At 52.1% G+C, this 21,130-nt stretch overlaps 1 protein-coding gene across 1 annotated transcript in view; it reads right to left on the bottom strand.

Moving 5' to 3' along the window:
* USP7 (ubiquitin specific peptidase 7) overlaps window positions 1-17,445 on the bottom strand; it is a 52,885-nt gene extending 35,440 nt beyond the window's left edge. The window contains exon 1 of the mRNA XM_055409469.2: window positions 17,048-17,445. Coding sequence (XP_055265444.1) covers window positions 17,048-17,129 — 82 coding nt within the window. The 5' untranslated portion in view covers window positions 17,130-17,445. The remainder of the gene's footprint in view (window positions 1-17,047) is intronic.
* Between the last annotated feature and the right edge of the window lie 3,685 nt (window positions 17,446-21,130).

The following is a 21,130-nucleotide window of genomic DNA, read 5'->3' as shown; positions in this document are numbered from 1 at the left end:
GCCAAAAATAAACAAACAAATCCATCGTGGTGTTTGAAAAACCCATTTATCTATAAAATGTATCTGTGTGTATGAATCCACCCTATATTCATGTAGTTTTAAAGAAAGCAAGACTATTAAGGGAGAAGGTCCACCCAGAGAGGACTCGGTGAGCAGAAGTCCTTCGGGAACACAGCAGTGCGTGTGGGCAGGATGACACCCCTCATGCGTTAAGTACACACTGTTCACCCCTTGGATGGAGTCCTGCTTGCCCTCCTGTTGCCTCAGCAGGTACACAGGCCTTTACAGAAAAGGCAAAACCACCCATCAGGTCAGTTTGGTTGCTCACTCTTGTCCAAGACTCTTTGGAACCCCACAGTGCAGAGAAAAAGGCACAAGCAGACCACAGCCTGAGGCCTGAGAGCACCCAGCCAGGCTGCAGCAGGGAAGGAAAAGGGTGCAGAGCTGCCTCTCTGGGCAGGAAGCAGCGGGACTCCTCCAGCAGACCCCACACAAAGGGACTGCCTCCATTATCTGTGACCATGAAGGTCGTCCAGACAGCAACACCTGCCCTTAAACGCCTGCATTTTCTACCTGCAGAGACAAGGAAATCCAGGGACTGAAGAATGGGGTCAGAAGCAGAGGAGAGATTTTAAAATACATACTCTGACTGTGCTAATTAAAACTTTAATAAACCAGTCAAGCACAGCCCATGTCAGGGGAGTTCCTTTATTTGTGTAAAGCCACAAACAGAACAGTCTGCGACGGAGGAACAAGCCGTTTCTGGTTGATGGTTTTTTCCTCCCCACATTGGTGCCACTGGACTACCACTCAGGCCTGACCCTCCTTTTTGGGGGGCCCACCCAGACTATCAAGGAACACTTACATCCAAAACCTTCTAAAAAAACTAGTGTGAAAAGAAAGTGGGAGGAAGACTCGTTTCCCAGGTAAAGTCGCCAGAGCAGGAGATAGACCATGTTCAAGGGCTGGAACGCCGGGAGAAGACCTCAGTTCTCCCCCAAATCAATCGCTATGTTGATACACGATTCCAGTCAAATTCCCAGCACAGTAAGGGAACCAATTCCGAAAGGAGTAGTTGAGGTGCTCCAGTAGCCGCGATGGAGCTGTGTTAGCAAAGGGGTTGACACAGAACAGAACAGGAGAGTCCACAAAAACGCCCACATCAACATTACTGCCTGATTCTTGACAAAGGTGCAAGTAATTCAGAGGAAAAGAGAGAGTCTTCTCAACAAACAGTAAAGAAACAGTTGGACGCTCATAGGCAAAAATAAATAAACTGCAACCTTGCACCTTACACAACTAACTCATAATGGACCTTTGGTGAACAAACATTTAAACTTTAAAAAGTAATCATGTGATACCCAGCAAAGAATTGTTAGACATAACACCAAAAGGCAAGATCAATAAGAGAATTTTGATAAAATGGACTTCTCTGTAAAGACACCATTAAGGGAAAAAACAGACCAGCTACAAGTTGGGAGAAAATATTTGCAGATCACCTGACAAAGATCTTATGCTAAATACATAAAGAGCTCTCCAAACTTGACAGTAATAATTTTTAAAAGCCCAATACTTAAGCAGACATGTGAGAGAGGGTACAAGGATGGCAAATAAACAAAAAGATGTGTGCCTGAGCTATTAGATATCTGTGAATTAAAACGACCGCCACCTATAAGATGACTGAGATGAAAGCACTGGCCAGGCTGAGGAGGCGGTGGCAAGGACCCAGGCACACGGACAGCGAGCAGGTGGGCAGCTCCCCGCGGAGCACGCTGCACCCAACAACTCGACACCTTCCTCTAGAGACGTGAAGACTCCTGTTCACACAGAAGCCTGAACATGGGTATTTATAGTGGCTTCATTTGTAACTGCCAAAAACTGGAGACAACCCAGATGTCCCTCCATGGAATAGAGCCCAGCAATAAAAAGCAACGAACTACTGATGAGGTTACAAGCTGTACGATTCTGGAAGATGACAAGACCGCACGGAGACACACGAGCAGCTCGGCGTGAGGGGCTGCTCCGGGTCCCGCTGGGCCAGGGGGCACACACAGACCTGCCCCTGAGCTGCAACGCCGAGCTGCTGACCACGCTGCCAAGTTCACTATATGCAAAACCAGAGGAAAAAACACCTGTAGGGCAAGGAGAAGAATATGATTTACCAACTCTCTAAATAAACACCGCCTTGGGTTATGAGTTCAGGACTTTATCCACATGGGAAAAGAAAACAGAGCGTAAACGATGCAGGTCTGAGTCTTTACACCCCAGGACCGGCCGGCGGTCGTGTACATAAATGACTGCAGCACAGCTCGTTTTCTTTGGGGGGAACGGGAGTCGAGAACATCAAGGAGCCAGGAAAACGGGAGGTCAGATACACACTCTGCTCCAATGAACTCAGGTACATAAATAAGGTGTGCTGTTTCAAAAGCTATGTTTAAATTCAGAGTTCCTCCAACTGTTCCACACAAGCCACTGGAAAATGGAGAAAGTGAGGGGAAAGACCCAAAGAGAATAGGAAGTGGAATGCTGGCCATGAAGAAGGAGCAGGAAGCCAAACAATCAAAATCACAAATTATTTCTACTTAATTGTCCTCTCCTTGAATTCTCACAGAATTTCTATTCATCTTAACGGAGCCTATACATTTTTATGTATACATAAAAATACATTCTAGACATTTTTAAGTGTGTGTGTGGGACCACAGGACAATTTCCCATTACGGGGGACCACCCAACACTGCCTGAAGCTGGAATTAGCTGTTGTGGACAACTCGGCTGCCAGTCGCTAATTATCATCCAACCATCTTCACCACGCGGGCTTCCCCGCTGGCTCATCTAGGAAAGAAACCAACTGCAGTGCAGGAGACCCCGGTTTGATTCCTGGGTTGGGAAGATCCCCTGGAGAAGGGATAGGCTACCCACTCCCGTGTTCTGACCTGGAGAATTGTCATGGGGTCGCAAAGAGTTGGACACGACTGAGTGACTTTCATTTTCACCTGCCAAGTAGTGGCGACTCTAACATATAGATCAGAAGTCACCGCTCTCTTTGTGCCATGAGCTTTCTGGAGATTTAACTACAACTCTGTTCCCAATTAGGTAACAGCGATGGGCTGAATAAAATGTGATGTTTTAAGGACTTTTTAATGTAACTGTACAAAATACGCCAACATTTAAAAGGTCTGTAAACTGTGAATTGGAATTTTCAAATGATCAATGAATGGTATTAGAAATGCAGCATTCAAAGTTCAAGACAAACCAATAAGTTTTAATGTAATAGAGCATGAAAAGTTAACTCAGAGTTTTCAAACTGCATGCTGCAATGAACCTAAGCTGCTACCAAACTGTGTAGTATGAATTAACTGCCACAATTACCTGACAAGGCTGTACCTCTGTTAAGTGTACACCTCTATAAGACTGGGTTTCTCTATATCTCCAGTAAACTTTACATCACAGCTGTCAGCAAAAGCAGATATGAAAATACAGCTGTCTCCTATCAAGTCTGACAATAAATCTGCAAAATGTATGAACAATGCCATTCCTCATTAAACTTTTGTTTTAGAAAATATCTCCTGCACATGTGGGTATCCCCTGGCAATCCGGTGGTTAGGGCTCTGTTCTTTCACTGCCAAAAGCTCTGGTCGGGGAACTAATATCCCACGGCTATGCTGCATGGCCAAAAATACCCACTGTATTAAATGTGCTACCACATACTGATTTATTACTTCTAAATGAATAACTAATTTTTAATTTCTAACCTGGCAAATAATAGATATAACCCACCTACCCAGGAGCTCTCCAGGATTCTCAGCAGTGACAGTCCAGAGACCAGGCCACCTGAGCGACCCTGCAACCCAGGCCCCTCCCTGCGGAGCTCCAGCAGGAGATGGTCTGCCAGCAATGAGGGTGCAGCAAAGGAGCCCCACGTTCCTCAATGCCCGGGGGCTTGTCTGCCTCCTAGCCCCTTTGCTTCATGAGGACGGCACCAGCACGCGGGGAGAAGCCCACAGGGATGTGCTCCAGCCTCGCCCACCCACCTGCCACCGTCTTCCTTCACAGCCCACGGGCCAGGCGGCCTCCCGTGCCAGTGCCAGTGGACTGTCAGCAACTTGAAGAGCTGTGCGCGGGAGAAACCTAATAAGGGCCTCCATGCGGCTCTACTGCTGCTAACGACCCTCCACTGACACTGATATACCCTCACCCCACACCACCCGGCTGATTAGATTTGGCGGTGAATCACATCCTCAACAAAGCTCCAAGTCCCTTTTAAAAATACTGAATAAAACCTCTTACAGAATCATGAGAGCCTGCACATCTTCCGATCCCATACAAATCACGGCGAGGCTCCACAGGACAGAATACTATTGAGCAATAAAAAGGGACAGCACGCTGATCCTTCCCACTCACGCTGCTGAAAGGAGCCAGATGCCAGAGGCCACACCAAGTGTGAGGCGGTTACACAATGTCCACAACAGCCGGGGAGAGGGAAGACTGGGGGCAGCCTGGGGCTGAAAACAGGCTTCTTTAGGGAGTAACAAAAACGTTCAAACTTTGACTGTGCTGATGGGCACAATAAATTGGATGCTTTAAATGGATGGTTTAAATTGGGATGGATGGGAATCATCAATATAACTCGTTATTTTAAAATTTGTGGTGACTACTGACATATTTTCAGAGACTTGCAGACAGGCAGATGCAAATCTAACCTTTATAATAGTTACCAAAGCAGGTAAAATGAAGGTTAACTGGCATTGCGAACGCTGGCCCTTTCCCGGCCTACTGAAACTAAAATATAAACACACAGTGCGTTCAGTTATCTGGTAGAAACGGCTGCTCACCGTGGAGAGAACAGAATGCCGCTCGCCTCAGAGACTAATGGGGGGGAGAGCAGAGAAACATAGCTCAGGTTTGACTGCGATCCATGCACCTGGGCAGGAAGCAAAGAAGGCTCTGCCTCCATCCACCCAAAGCCAGACCTCTGCCACTCTCGCATTCAGTCCCCAGAACTCACATCCCAGGCCCCTGCTCGGCCCGGCCCATGCAAGTCAGCGACCTCCCTGCGCCCTGCAGCTGGACGTGGCGGCTCTCCCGGCCTCAGAGCCCGGGCTCTGCACATCTGTGGCAGTCATCCCTCTGTCTCCGCATTAACTGTGTGTTCCTGGGGCCGTCTAGATCCCGCGGACTCCCCTCGGGCTGACACCTGATCCCCTCTTCCTGTGTCAAGCACCCAGGCCAGCGCCTGAAGCGGAGATCTGAGGCGAAGGGCGAGCAGGCGCTCTGGGGAGTCAGTCTGCGGATCCCTCTTCCTGGGTTTTCTACAGAAGAAAATGCTTGGTTTTCTGTTACTCTGAGCAATCCGCTCTAAGGCAGTCTCCCAAAACCAGTTCACAGGCTGGATCCGGAGCAGCAACTGGCCGCTAGAACTGTCTGTGACGATGGAGACGGTCCACCGCTGCGAAGCAGCGAGCCACAGGTGCTACGTGCCCCTGAACAGATCTGGTGAGACTGGGGAGCTGAGTATTTACTTGACTTCAATCACTTCACCCTCCCGGAGACTTGGGTCTCTCGGCCTCTAGAGTAGGGGGTGTAATAATCGCAGTCTGCTCTAAAACAAAGTCACATGACCACGAGCCCTCCAACAACACAGCCACGATGAAACCAATATTTTAAGAACAACAGCCATTAAAAAGTATAGGACTGAACTTCATCAAAAGAGAAATTAAGATTTTAAATAATAACCTCTGATTCCCAAGAAAATACTGGCTATCACAGAAAACTTTCGGATCTGTAATTCACCCTCCTTCTCCGAGCCCTCAGGGTAATCAGTGACCACCTGGAGAATTCTGAGGACTGCTAACAGCTCCTGGGGACCCTGCTTGTAACATCACCATGCCCACCATCTGGGCATCAGGCAGGAGCCCACGGCCACCAGCAGTCCAGACCCTGAGGGGCAGTGTCTGGGTCACTGCCTGCCGCACGCCTTGAGGTGCAATGAGTCACCTCTACGGATCATTTGCATTCTGGGTCCTAACAAGGATACCCCTCAGTTACCTCACTTATCTCCATCTTCTCCAGACACCCCCAAACCACATGCTTGAAGGTCACAATTTGGCCAACCCAGCGGTGAATGTATCAGCAGTGTGTATGTATCTATCTTGTGTTTTAAACCTTTAAAACCGTCAGGAAAAGAGGCCCAGGAGGAGGACATTCAGGATACGCCCCCACGCTGCTAGCTGGACGTCAGGAGTGAGGGAACTGGCTGGACTCTCAGCCCCTGCCCACTGAGGAACCGGCTCTGGCCCCTCCAACCCTGTCTTCCCACCTGGTGAAAGCTGCTGCTTAAGAAACCGATGGTTCAGGGGGCACTGAGGAGACAAATGCAGGTGGCTGGGGCTTGGAGACAGAGCAAGGGGACAGCCAGGCTGGTGCCATCTGCATGGCTGGAGGAGCCTCATCTGCTCACGAGCGGATGCAGGGCTGCGTGGGTGAGCTGACCGGAGGAGTTGGGTGGACGAGCGGGCTCAGGGGCTCCAACCTGTGGCTCCGCAGAGCTGGGGTTTGCGCCCTGAGCCCTGGCGGACGAGGCTCCCCGCCTTCTCAAGTTTAAACCTCTCCAGACGCCCTGAGCCCTAAATGGTTTATTTAGGGTGATTCACTTCGGCTCAGGCTCATGTTACTGAGGACCTGATTCAGTGAGGAAGGCAGGTATCTACCTTCAGAAACGCCTCAACTTCCCTCTGCCACCCGCCACATTCCACGTGCTCAAGCAGAAGGCGGGCCCGGCCGACTCTGCACTGAGCCGCCTTCTACATTCAAAGCATGTGGTGAACCACACAAAAGCCTTCCGACTAAGGAGCCCACCTGCAGCCTGCCACTCTGGGCGGGGAGGCAGGAACCGTTGGAGAGGGCGGCAGTGGGGTGGCCAGGACATCATGACCAAGTGTCTGCTGAATGTGACGAGATGCAAATTTCTGTGCCGCCGACTGGCTTGACTCAAAGCCTGCCACTGCCACCAAGCCCTGGTAGGCTGTGGAGTGTGCTCAGCACCTCTGTTTTGCTCAGAGGTGAAATGGGGATGCTGCTGCATCTACGTCAGAGCTGTGGGAAGGAGCCAACGAGCGGACATGGGCACAGCCCTGGCATCCAGCGGCCTGGCCCCAGGAGGGGTGACCACACTCTCCCAGCCCCTGTGCAGCTTACCGGACGCCTGCCTGCATCTTCTCATCCACTCCCTGGACCCTGACCCATTTCCCGGCGGCTCAACACATCACCACAGTCTCACTGGCTTAAACAACATACACTTATCCTTTCAGCTTTGGAGGTCAGAAATCCAAATGGGCCTCCCAGGGCTCAAATCAATGTATCCGCAGGGCAGGGTTCCTTCTGGAGGCAGGATCTGTTTCCTGGTCTTTTCCTGCTTCTCCTGGGTTCCTCATCCATCCTCAAGCCAGCAGCAGCCTCTCACATCACGTCGCATCGAGCATCTTTCTCAGGTGAAGGAGGGCCCTGTGATAACGCTGGGGCCACCTGGATAACACTGGATCACCTCCGCACCCAGTCAACGCTAAAGGAAATCAACCCTGAATATTCATTGGAAGGGCTGAAGCTGAAGCTCCAATACTTTGGCCACCTGATGCAAAGAATCAACTCACTGGAAAAAACCCTGATGCCGGCAAAGAAACACGGCAGGAGGAGAAGGGGGCGACAGATGAGATGGTTGGATGGCCTCACGGACTCAATGGACATGAGTCTGCGCAAACTCCGGGAGATGGTGATGGACAGGCAGGCCTAGCGTGCTGCAGTCCATGGGGTCGCAAAGAGTCGGACACGACTCAGTGACTGAACAACATCTCCCCATGCAGGGGTCCTGAACTTAACCACACCTGCGAAGCACCCTGTCAGGCAGTAGTGGTCACAGCTTCCAGGGGATCAGGACAGACCTCTGTGGGCCACGATTCTGGGGCCACACATCCTCTCCCGCTAGGTCCCAAGGCCATGGTGCTGTTCGCCACCTCCCGCCTCTGAGCACAAACCCTCCCTCCTCCACTGACCTTTAAGCCAGCCCTCCCTGCATATGTTCACCAGGAGCCCTCACTCAAGCACTGGGGGCGGCCAGCACAGCACCCGCCAGTTGGAAGGGTCCTCTATCTGAGGACAGAAGCCCTGCACCAGGTTCAGGGTGCGGCGGAGTCAGGAGCAGGCCTGGTGCTCGGAGAGACCCAACAAGAAAGCAGGTGGGAAGGACCAAGGATGCCTTTGCAGGAGCCTGCGGGCTGGTGCCATCTTCGGGTCTCACCGAAACGAGCAGCAAGGGAGGGGACTTTTCAGCGACCTGACTTCCCTGCCACATCCGAGCACGGGCCAGTTCACCCGCCGTCAAACTGGAGCGTGGCGTCAAGTGTCCCACATGGCTCCCAGTGCACACCTCTGCAGCCCTGGACTCACGTGGCACACTATTTACTGTTGGTAAAACAGACAGAGATGGCCTGAATCAACAGGCTCCACTAGGAGCAAGGATGTCCCCCAAGCCAGTAGGAGCAAGATCACTTGTTACTTTGAAAACTAGTCAGTGGGCTTCCCTGGTGGTTCAACTGTGAAGAATCTGCCTGCCAACGCAGGAGACACAGGTTCTATCCCTGGTCCAGGAAGATCCCACATGTGGAGTAGCAACTAAGCCCGTGCGCCCCAGCTAGTGAGCCTGTGCTCTAGAGCCTGCAAGTCCCAACTGAGCCCACGTGCTGCAACTACTGAAGGCCAAGCACCCTAGACCTGTGCTCCCCAAGAGACGCTACCGCAGTGAGAATCCCAAAAACCCACAACTAGAGAGCAGGCCCCACACACCACAACCAGAGAAAAGCCTGTACAGCAAGGCAAATGAAGACCCAGCAGAGCCAAAATTATCAAAAACAAAACAAAAAAGACCAGTCGTATATGTGTCACTCCTTCCAAGTGTGCAAGTAAGCTTTTAAGATGGGGAACTGCTATTTCACACAGAGCTGTTCAGTTACCACGGGGGCATGACAAAGTCACAGGGGCAACAGCACATTTCCTCATGCTAATGGCCTCAGCACACTTTCAGTGAACATATAACTTCTGCCAATCTTTCTTCCTACGCGTTTGTTCTAAGTGATAACTGTTGAAATGTGACTTTAATGTAGTAATACCATGGGGTGTGCATTCTGTATGTGCATTTTTATTCCATTTCTTAAATAATTTGTTTACCCTGTATTGCTTACAAAACACAAAAAGAAACTGTCCACAAGCAGACTGGAAAGACAAACTGGATCTTCACCACAAATAACCGAAGAAAGCCTGCTCTGTAGCATTTGCCCAGGAACTATTTATTCACTCATTTTAATTTAGCTTTTCCAGGACACACTGTATCTTTCCAACGCCCAATGTGACACTAATGCTACCAGAAACACCCGCTAGCCAAGGCTCCAGACTATTTAGGTGCACCCCGGCCACGAACACTGTCTGCACAACGGACACATGCTGTATCTGCTCGTCCCGGCGGCGACATTGGCCACGGGCAGCAACTGAAGCCCTGCAGGGTGGCTGGTCAGTTAAGCGCTGCGATTGCCACCGTGTGGCCGGTGGCCACCTTACTGCACAGTGCAGGTTACACCCTGAGCATCCTCTTTCCTGCTCCCAAGACCCCGAGTAGCCTTCTCCAGCAGTACCGGTCTCAGGAGGAAAATAGGTTTAATCTGTCCTCATCACTAGCAGAGACTTGGAGTGCTTCAGAAAGAGGAGAAGCCCTCTGGCAAGTGCAGGCTGGACATCACACAGAGCCATGTGAGGAGGCAGACTGCACAAAGCATGGGACTCAGCTCAGCAACCTCACCCACCAGCTTCTTGGGGGACATCCTGCGGGCCAGGCACGCCAGCCCCATCTGCTCTGCCTCTGCCCGCACAAGCTAAAGACAGGAAGGAAAGGCTGAGATTAGTGAGGAAAAACCCTTACTGGTCCATCTATGATGGTTATAGAAGAGGAACTGAGATTAGGGATTGAGGAATGTCTTTAACCAATTCACACCCAATTTGTTTGACTGAATAATTTTTCCTCCAAGCTGACAAACTACCAACTCTAAGAAGCAAGCACTTCCAAATTACCTACTACCAACTATACTTCAACTAGAAAATTACCTGCCCTTCACTATTTCAGAGGAGGAGCTGGATATCTAACCATGTAAACAGGCTAAAAATTATTACAGGTGCTTGTTTAAAAACCGCAATTGCACCAGGTCAATTAAGAGCCTTGAAATGTAATTTATTCCCCAAAGTCATATTGATGAAATGTACTTGCAATTCTAGGTGCATAAGCCTAGTTTCGGAGAAGGCAATGGCAAGCCACTCCAGTACTCTTGCCTAAAAAATCCCATGGATGGTTGAGCCTGGTGGGCTGCAGTCCGTGGGGTCGCTAAGAGTCGGACACGACTGAGTGACTTCACTTTCACTTTTCACTTTCACACACTGGAGAAGGAAATGGCAACCCACTCCAGTGTTCTTGCCTGGAGAATCCCAGGGACGGGGGAGCCTGGTGGGCTTCCGTCTATGGGGTCACACAGGGTCGGACACGACTGAAGTGACTTAGCAGCAGCAGCAGCAAGCCTAGTTTGCTCAGCCCATATACCCTAGAGAAAAGCCCCCTCAAGTCTTTCTGAAAGCACCACAAAGGGGGTGGTGGGAGGGAGCCAAGAGGTCAGACTGCAACCCAGACACCTGGAGTCACGCCCTGGATGTGATCACGCTCTGCAGCACAGATCACACCAACAATCTCACACAACCCCTCTCCAAAGCACAGGCCAGCTTAACAACTTACTGCACGAGTCAAACGTTCCCCTGGTCGACATTCCGGGGTTGGCACCTTACACGGGACGCTGCCCTCCCAGTAGCAGGACATCAGGGAAACCAGTCACTGGCATCCCTCGCCCAGGGAGGGCAGGCCGGCCTGGGTTTCGAATATCCTATGCCAGGCAGGAGAAGCACGTGGAACTGTCGTGGTTGCACAAGGAAGGGAACTTCCCTATCTTTATCGTTTAGGTTCCCAGTTCAGTCGCTCAGTTGTGTCCGACTCTTTGCGACCCCATGAACCTCAGCACGCCAGGCGTCCCTGTCCATCACCAACTCCCGGAGTGCACCCAAACCCCCCAAATGACACAAAAAGAAGGGCAAACCACCCACCGCCCTGAGACTCAGACATGGTGCTCACTCACATTTGGTAAGATAAAGCCCCGGTCGATCGGATGACCTGCACCCTCTGGAAGGATACCCGGGCATCTCTGTGAACGATAACAGCTGTGCCTGCACTGACAGGGGTCCCAGCCGAGGGGGCGGCAATGCAGCAGCAGCTCCCGACAGCACACCCAGGCAGTGCGCCCTCCAGTCTTCTCTGCCCAACACCAATGACAATGGCACTCCTCCCCAAGGTGTGACCCTGCGGAGGCCCCTTCCCTTCATTCCCACACCCTGGCTCTAGTTCACACCAGCATCTTCTTTAAGTTCTGGAAGCACTAACTCTTATCCAGGTCGGTGTATTTCCCTACCCAACAAACTTTCCAGTTACCTCCACTGCCAACTTCCAAGTCTACACCACCAACGCTCAGAAGTAGGCCTGCTTCTCTTCAAGAGGGTTTCAACACATGTGACTTCTCATTAGCTGAGTCGTGTGTTAACTTACTACCAAAATGGCATAACTGACTTTCTTGCCTACGCCTGACACTTAAAAATCCTGCTTCCTCCAACTTTCCTAAGTCCAAATTAGTTCAGAACAAGAAGTCTGTGAAGCAGGTGACATTTTAACATTTAACTGTCATAGTACATGTCAAGAAATACCTTGTTACAACTCCAGTCTCCAAAGTTCCTTTGCCTTGGAAATCAAGGAGAAGCACCCAGGCTATGAACTACTCAGGCAAAAAACCAGAAACAATAACAAACTCAAAACTATTCAAAAGGAAACATCATTAAGGTTCAATGATGCCCTGTGTGTGGAAAAGGACCTTTTCCTGGCAAAAGGATCAAAAATGCCAATCGAAGCAACTGAACGTTAAAAGCAGTAAAACTGAATTAGCAGCTATCAAAGCGAAATTGGTTTATGGCTTCGGCATTCTCTTTCACACCGACGTGGCCGGCCGGCCAGCCAGCCACCTCCGGTACTACTGTTTTGCCTTTGGGTTGCCGTTTCCTGAATGAGTGTCTCCCACAGAAACACTTAACAGAAAAGGAACAGTCCCAGGGTGATGAAGATGAGGATACAGTGGCAATCCCACAGGTCAAAGACGCGGCTCTTATGCAAGGCTAGTGCCTGAGACAACCAGACAAGTTTGGGAAAATGAATGAATGGCTTCTGAGCCTCTTTCCTGGGGTCCTCTGTGCTGTGTGCAGTCAAGGAGAGGCAGACACTACCCATGCAAGAATAGGGCCTGAAAGCCATGGCTGTACCCTGTGCAGTGCAGATGCGTGCGTGCACTCAGAGCCTGAAGCACAAACCGGGTCAGGGATCCCATTGGGTAGGCCTGGGCAACTAGCCATCTACCTGCATGAGGAAGGCAGCCCACCTGAGTCCTTTAAGCAGGGCGGGGACCAGGCAGCCATGTGGGCAAGAGAGGAAGCAGAGAACATGAAGAGGCCTATTGCAAAGTCCCAGCATGAGGCAACAGGGGCCTGGCGGGTGGGACACCAAATGGGCTTGGTAACAGGATGTGGGATTTAAAGACAAGAATTCAGGACCAACTCCCAGGCTGGGACACTCCTGTGACCTGGCCTCCCTGTGACAAACCTGACTGGCAACCATGTCAATTTTGGATACTGGATGATCGTCAAGTAATGCCCTCAGCAGAAGGCCCCCAAGCTGACCGGGTGTCACCAGCAGTGCCCCGCCACACCGAATCCACCATCCCCTCCTCCTGAGCCCACTGGGCTTTTCTTAAAATATTCTATCATTAACCTTAAGCATCTACTTAAGAACATCAAGCCCATTCATAAACAATGCTGCTTGAACTGAGGCTGGTCAGTTCGCTTCCTAATCCATGTTAGGATATAATTACTGCGGAACCACGAATGCCAACTGGCCCCGCCTGTGCACAGCACGACTGATTACCCTGCGCCTGTCCCTGCCCCAGGTGCAATCCTGTTGCCATCACAACACCATGACTGAAAACCACAGCGCCCCACTCCCTGCCCAGCACTGCACACATGCTTTATGCCTCCACCCTCACGACCACCCTGCAGGGTCCCACCGACCTCCTTTTCCAGGATGCAACAACTGAGAGCTTAAGCAACGTGCTGAGGTCACACAACAATTAAATGACAAAGTCCACACTCAGACTCGGGCCTGGCGCAAAGCCTGTACTCGCTCTCATTCCACACTTGCCTTCCTTGAGTTACCTCAACAGCTTCTTTCTCCTTTTCCACAAAACTGACTGAGCTCTCACTCCCCAAAAAGCCAAGGTGTGTGATAAAACTTGATCACTCTTTTGTTAATACATAAGGTCAGCAGTCTGGAAGAATCAGGAGGGTAAATGCCTGTGGAGAGTAACTTCCAAACCCATCAAAACTTGACAGGCTCACATCAGTCAGATGTTTCTGGGTTTGGCCTAAATTCTACTTCTTTTCCCCTGGACTCTCCAAGTTTGATGCTCACTTCGTAGGGTTCTTTTACCAACCGAAGCTACCTATGTTCTCGTATTATTTGACTTTTGCCTTGTTACGGTGCTATTTGAAAAGGAAACATGCTTTAGACTAAAACGTCCAGGTGTCATCTATTTGGATGCAAGTGTACAAAACAACTCACTTTCTATTCCTAAACCTGCTTCAGCAAAAAAAGTAACTTGAAACTCTGTGAAATCTACCCACACAGGTTTGAAAGAAAAAGAAATCCACCACTGGGGCACCCCAAACAAAAAGACACAGAAGTCAGTGATGAATTCTTTTAAGAAATGGTAGACCACGCTCATTGATTTGCTCCCAGCTTGGTGTCCTGATAGCAACGATCTGAGCGTTGTACAAAAGTTTTGTACAAAAGTACAAAATGAAACTGTCTATCTCCATTAGTCTCAAAGATGACACTCAGACTGCTCATACGGGGAGCAGAATCACACCAGGGAACACACATCGAGGTACTGACACGGTGCCAGCCAGCCCAGAGCAGCAGAAGGGAGGCCTTGGGAAAACTTCCTGTTGACTCCGAGGGGGCATGAACAGCTCTGATTATCACCTCTCAAGTACCCCAGAGGGCAGAGGCCACTGTGGGTCCCTCCTGCAGCCCCCTGGCCTGCACTGCCTCTGAGTTGGAGGGTAAATAAACTGCCGAGCAAATTCATTCCTGGCCAGGCCCCGACGAAGGCCACAACTCAACGATGCTATTTGCCTCCCAACCTGAAAACGTGCACAGGCCTCACAGGAAGGAAGCATGTGGTCTCGACCCCAATGAACTGCCACCATACCCGCCCCATCTTTTCCCTCGCTGCCCTTCCGAACTTTCCCAACTGCTCAAAACAAGACATTTTAAAAATAACTTGGCCTGAGCAGTTATTCTCCAGCAGACATACAAAGGCTGGGCACAGTCAGTCAAGAAAAAAATAAATGCGACCCCTTTACAGCAGAGCAGGAGGAGAGCCAATTAACCTGTTGATAGGGGAAAAGCGCCAATCTAACCAGCCTCTCCAGCTCCTTTGGAACCACCCTGCCTAGGAGCAGTGGGGAAAGCAATGTTCCTCAAGGGCAGAGCTCTTCAAGCTGATCAGAGCCCTGACAGCTTTCAGCTGCTGAGTCTACGGGAACCAAAGCGAACACCAAACAGGTGCGAGTCATTCACAGAGCCTGGCTTATGAAGGCAGGCACAGTGGATCACCACAACCCCACCCTTCTCACTTTTTAATATGAAGGATTCTTTTGCTCTTCCTGACCCTAAAGTACAAAATATAAACTGAGCACCACACGTGAGGAGTGGGAAGGCTTGAGAAAGGCTGAGAGATTGCCTGAGACACGGGCAGCTTTTTAAACCGCACACCTGTAGATGCTCACAGGGTGTCGACAGTCATAAGCCTGCAAGGACAAGGTGACGACCGTAAGCCCTACAAAGACAAGGTACCTTCTGGAAAATAAATCCAGGACAGAGACCCACTTGAAAAAAACAAGACTTGTAAGTTTATGGAATGAATAGTAATAACCTACAACCTCTGCGATCCAGTTTGAAATGGCAGTAAATTTGCAGATTAGTATTTTATGGGCGACTTTTCCAGCACAAACTTGGATATGAGAACCAAAAACTCCTTGAGAAAAGAGTCTTAAAAGCAGGCATGACTTCTGAAAATTCTTCCCCCACTTAACACTCTCTGGTCTTAGAGAAAAGCCCTTGAAACTTGTGGACATGACCACTTCCCCAGAGACGCAGCTCTACACCAGAAATACACTCTGCAGTGGGGGCCAAGCTGATCAGCTCCCGCTCGTGTTCAAAACACTTTAAAAAGTGCTAAGACAACATAACTATTGGGTTTTTGTCTTGACTGGATGATACTTAAAAAGGACACTAAAAAGCAACCCTTTTTAATATTCAAAATCCTCCCGGGGAATGTACTCCTCTGGCTAGTTGGCTTAATGACATATAACAAAAGCTCTATGAAGTTATTGCCTTGCTGGGGTCAGAAGGCACAGCCCCAGCCTGGCCGTGGATGGACTCCCCCATTAGTGGCCACTGAAATCCCACTGGGAAGCGTTTTCTGCCGGGATCTCCACCACTTTGCCTTTTGCCATCCTGCAAGCCAATTTTTTTCAGGGCCCATTCAATTGCTGGCCGCCCCTTGTTATTCACAGGGGAGTACCAGACACGGTGAGAGCTCCCACCAACCAGGGTGCAGCACCCCACCGCAGGAACGCTTCCTAGCGCCCCTGTTCATTTCCGCAGCCCAAAATCTCTGGCTAAAAGCAACAGAAGTACAGCTCATTCAATATCCCCTTCATTCAGAAGCCCTCTTTTTGACTCTTGCCTGTCTGTCCCCCTCTCGAAATAGCTAAGGACCCTCTCCGAATACTTCTTACACTTTGCCCTTTCAAGCACTTGGGCCACGAGCCTTCGAACCAGCAGCACTGATTGCTCTATGTAAGCCCAAGCAAGACCCTTTCCTGTCCAGAACCTCTGCATCAAACCTCTATTACCAAGCCCCTGTTATCATCTCAAAGCTGGGTACTCTGAAAAGCTGCCGGCACCTAGGCAGAAAATTAAGTTACCTTTGAAGTCAGGTTGAATTCGGAGGTAAGGAGTAGTACGCTGGGGGGAGGGTGTGTGTGTGGTGGGGGGGCTTTCACGTAGTTTCAAACGCATACCTGGCCGGAGGCACTGCACACAGCCCGGTTACCTAACTCCCGGCAAAACGGCTTAACTCGGAAGCGAAGAGCGCGCCCGGTTCCGAATCCTGGGTCAGTCCAGAGGCTACGAGCCTCTGCGCCCCTTGCAGGTGTTTCCCAACCAAGCCCGAGGCCAGCAAGTGTTGCCACGGAGCGATCGGGGTGGTGGGGGCGGGGGGAGTTGGGGGGGAGCCCCGCTTCGAAGCCCCCGGTGAGCTCTCCGAGGGGTAGAGCGCGCGCGCGAGCAGGTGCGGGCCGAGCCCCAGAGCCCACGGAGATCTCCGGTTTCCCGAGCGTAAGCGGGGAACCCACGCGACGCCCCACCGGGGCCGTGGGGGGTAAAGCTCCCCGGAGCCCGCAAGCGCCCGCGGCCGGGCCCGGAGCGTCCTCCTTTACAACTCTGGGGGCTCCGGGCGCTTTGTGCCGGCGCGGAAGGCCGCCGGGGGGCCCCGCGGGCCGGACAATGCAGCGGGCGGGGAGGCGCGGGGGAGGGGGTGCGCACGCCGCCCGCCCCCCGCCCGCCGGGCCCCCGGCATGACGGTGCAGCCTCGCCCGGGCCGGGCCGGGCCGGGCCCGCGGGCCGCCCGGGGCCTGCGTAAAGATGGCGAGCCCCTCGCGTGGCTCCCGCGGCTCTCCGCCCCCCGCGCCCCGGCCACAATGGAAGGCGCCCCCCGGCCCCCGCCGCGGCCGGCCCGCGGGGCCTCACCTTCCATCTCCATGTCCTCGGGCTCGCTGAGCTGCTGCTCGCCCGCTTTCTGCTGCTGCTGCTGCTGCTGCTGGTGGTTCATGTCGGCCGCGGCCTGGGCCTCGCCTGCGGCCGGGGGCCGGGGCTGCGGGCCCGGCGGGCGGGCGGCGGCGAGCCGGGGCGGCGGCGGCGGCGGCGGCGGCGGCGGGGCGGCCTCCTCCTCCTCCTCGCGCGCGTCGTCGGCGGCGGCGGCCCCGGGGCGGCCCACGGCGGGCGGCGGCGGAGGCAGGGAGACGCGCACGTACTTGCTCGCGATTCGCCCAATCTCGGCGCCGAGGCGGGCGGGCGGGCGGCGGGTCGGGCCCGGCGGCCTCGTCGCTCGCTGCTGCGGCCGCCGCCGCCGCCTCAGCCGCCGCTCCCGCCGCCGCCGCCGCCGCCGCCGCGGGGCCCGCCTCCCGCCGCCGGGGCCGGGGCTGCGGGACCGCGGGCCGGCCGGGGGCGGAGGGCGGCCGGGCGGGGGCCGCGGAGTCAGCCCCGCCTCGGGCCGGGCGCGGCGGGCGGGAGGCCTGGCCGGCCGCGGCGGGCCTGCGGGGCCGGGGGCCGGCGGGGGCGGCGGCGGCGGCGGCGCGGGCGGGCGACGGGCCGGCCGCGCTCGGGGCGCTGCGGCCTCCGCCTCCTCGGCGTCGTCGTCTGGGCTCCGGCAGCGGACGCGGCGCCCGGCGGCTCGGCTCGGCTCGCTCTCAAAATGGCGGCGGCGTGAAATGTCACATCCGCATGGGGGGCCCGAGAGCGAGCTTGCGAGCGACGAGAGCGGGCGGGCGGGCGGCGCAGCGAGCGGGCGGGCGGGCGCCGCGCCGGAGGGCGGAGCGGGAGCGGGAGGCGGAGCGGGAGGCGGAGCGGGGCGCGGCCAGCCCGCCGCCCCCTGGGTCCGCCCGCCCGCCGGCTCGCGGCCCTCAGCGCCCGGCGCCGCCCGCCGCGGCCTCTCCCGACCGGGGTCCCGCCCTGGAGCCTCGCGGCGCAGCCCCGGCGTGCGCGCCCGGGGGCCCCAGCCCTGGCGGGGCGAGTGGCCCCGGCAGGTGCCCGGCAGGGCGCGTGGTCAACCCGGGAAGCCCCAGGGCCGTCCGGGGAGCGGGGCGGGGGGCTGCAGGGGCCGAAACCCGACCCCGGGCCCGGTGACCGCGGGAGGGCTGGCCGATGTCGCCCGGGGACTCGGCAGAAGACGACCCGGATCGGAGCGAGCGGCCGGCGCCGGTCAGCCCTTGCTGGCCCTGGTGATGATTATTTTACCTCTTTGAAAACAGATGTGTGATTCATTCAACCCAGTTCCGCGCCGTGCGAGAACTTTTCTCACTGTAGCCCAAACCAGACAGCAGGTTTTGCTCCCCTCAAAACCAGCCCAAGTACCTCTTGATCTGGCATTAATTGATTCCCTTCACATCAACCCAATCTGGCTAAGATCCTTTAGGGCCTGCCTCCTTCCCATTCCTTGGGAGGCCGGCGATTGGGGTCCCAACTTTCTGATGAGAACCAAGGCAGTGTGGGTGAAGAACGGAGTGGAGAAGGATGCATCTCTGCGTCTCTACTGTATCTCTTAGTGACCGTCTCCAGGGAGAATGTAATTTTGCCCTCAAATGACCGGGAAGATTTTCTATCTGCTCATCGCCTGTCCCTGCATTTTTCTCCGGTTTTCTCTGCTTGATTCACTGTCCGTCTCCCTACAGGGAAAAGAATGTTTTGTTCTCCGTGGTATCCCAAGTGCCCTGGGACAGAGCAAGTACTCGGGTACATGTTTGTTGAATGAAAGTATGATTCAAATGTGATGAGATCCCGCCTCCCACCCCTCAAGCATTTCCCACCGGTTAATTTCTTGCTGGGCCCAAGCAGTGACATTCAAGAGGGAAGGAGCCACTTCACGAGGAATCAGTCCAGCCCCAGCATCACCCCCCAGATTAGGAAAAGGTGATGTTATTCACACAAATGCTAATGAACGGTTCTCAGATGCAAATAAACCCTTCTCACTTGGGGGAGGGCAGACAGGACCGCTCTGGCGGAAGGGGTGGCAGGCAATGATAATGGTGCCTATCGGTTCCACACTAGCCAACCTTATCTTCATCACTGGGTTCAGAACCAACCCGGGAATTAAAAAAGGATAAGAGTAGGGAATACCTTGCATGATGGTTAAACTAAATGTGGTACACCCAATACAGTAAAATACTATTTGGCAATGAAGAATGGATTAATATAAATTAATTAAATGTAAATCTGTTATATTTAAATTATTAATGACATCATTCAAGATGCTCCTATTCTTTTTTTTTCTGCACTTGATAAAATATTCTAAGAGAAATGTTAATGTCTCACTATGATTATATATTTTTTCTTTTCCCTTATATTCTCATTTTTTGCTATATGTGTCTTTGTTGTTAAGGTGGTTTAATGATTTATGATGTCTATCTTTGTGAATTATACCTTTTATCGTTAGAAATATTCATTGTTTCATTTAAAATAAATTTAATTTTTTTAAAAAATTGGATGAGGCTTGAAAACACTGTGCTGAATTAAAGAAGCCAGACAGAAATAATCTTATAGTGTATGATGATTCCAATGACACGGAATGCCCAGAGGAGGAAAATCAACCTATAGAGATGAAAGATAGATTAAGGACAGTTAAGGGTTTGGGGAGTGACTGCTAGAAAGTACAGGGTTTCTTTGGGGGATGATGAAAATATCCAAAATCTGATTCTGGTGATTATCCAACTCTGCGAATATACTGAAAATACTGAATTGTGCACTTTAAATGGGTAAATTATGTGGTATGGGTCAGAGTGCAATAAAATTAATTTTTAAAAAAAGAAAAAGATGAGACTTCCCTGGTGGTCCAGTGGCTAAGACTCCACACTCACAACGCAGGGGGCCGGGGTTCGATCCCTGGTCAGGGAACTAGATCCCACATGCTGCAGCTAAAGATAATGTATGCTACAACTAAGACCAGCGCAGTCAAATAAACAAATAATAAAATTTAAAAATAAAAAGATGAGAATGAGAATAAAAGACCAGAGTGAAAGCTGTTCATAGTCTAGAGAGTGCTGGAGATGGAATGGCCTGGGGTGGGGGCGGAGGTGGAGATGGAGAAAACAGGTTAGTCTGTCGGCAGGTCAAATTGCTGATAGCCTGGAGTTGGGTGGGACAGAACAGAGAAGAATCAAGTGTTGCTCTCAGATTTCTGGTTTGAGCAACTAAGTGAATGATGGTGCCAATTACCAACATGGGGGAGAAGTCTGGGAGAGGCACAGGTTTGTGAGTAAAACTGAGAGGTTTTTTCTGGCTTTGCTTTGGGGAGCTGGGAAGGGGTTATTGTTTTTATTTGTGTTTGCCTTTTCTTTTTTCTTTTTTTTTTACTGTATTACATTTGAAGTGCTTGTTAGATATTAACTATGCCTGCCTGCTCAGTCATGTCCGACTCTTTGCAACCCTATGAATTGTAGCCCAGCAGGCTCCTCTGTCCATGAGATATTCCTGACAAGAATACTGGAATGGGTTGCTGTTTTCTCCTGCAGAGGATCTTCCCAACCTAAGGACTGAACCTGCATCTCCTGAGTCTCCTGCATTGGCAGGTGGATTTTTTTTTTCTTTTTTAAATCACTGAGTCACCGGGGAAGCCCCAGACATTATCCATATGGAGGTGTGAAGAAATTAGTTCAACAGGATTCTGGACTGAGGGGTAGAAATGTGTGGTAGAAATATGGTCACTTAGGGAGGTGGATATATTATATATTTATTTCATATATATGTATATATATATATATTGTATATAGCAGTTGTGGGCCACAGTCATACGCTGATACAAAGAGGGACCCATAGAGGAGATGACAATTCTGGGAACTGGTTTACTTTTTCATAGTACTTCCAAGCATTCTCTTATTCCCTACAACCTTCATCCTAGATGGCTTCCCTGGTAGCTCAGGTGGTAAAAAATCTGCCTGCAATGCAGGAGACCTGGGTTTAAACCCTGGGTCAGAAAGATCCCCTGGAGAAGGAAATGGCAACCCACTCCAGGATTCTTGCCTGGGAAATCCCATGGACAGAGGAGTCTGGTGGGCTACA

This window comes from Moschus berezovskii, chromosome 27, assembly GCF_049115385.1.
Source record: "Moschus berezovskii isolate FMDL1 chromosome 27, NW_MosBer_1.0, whole genome shotgun sequence".
NCBI classification, from domain to species: domain Eukaryota; kingdom Metazoa; phylum Chordata; class Mammalia; order Artiodactyla; family Moschidae; genus Moschus; species Moschus berezovskii.
This window is presented reverse-complemented; position numbering and strand designations above follow the sequence as displayed.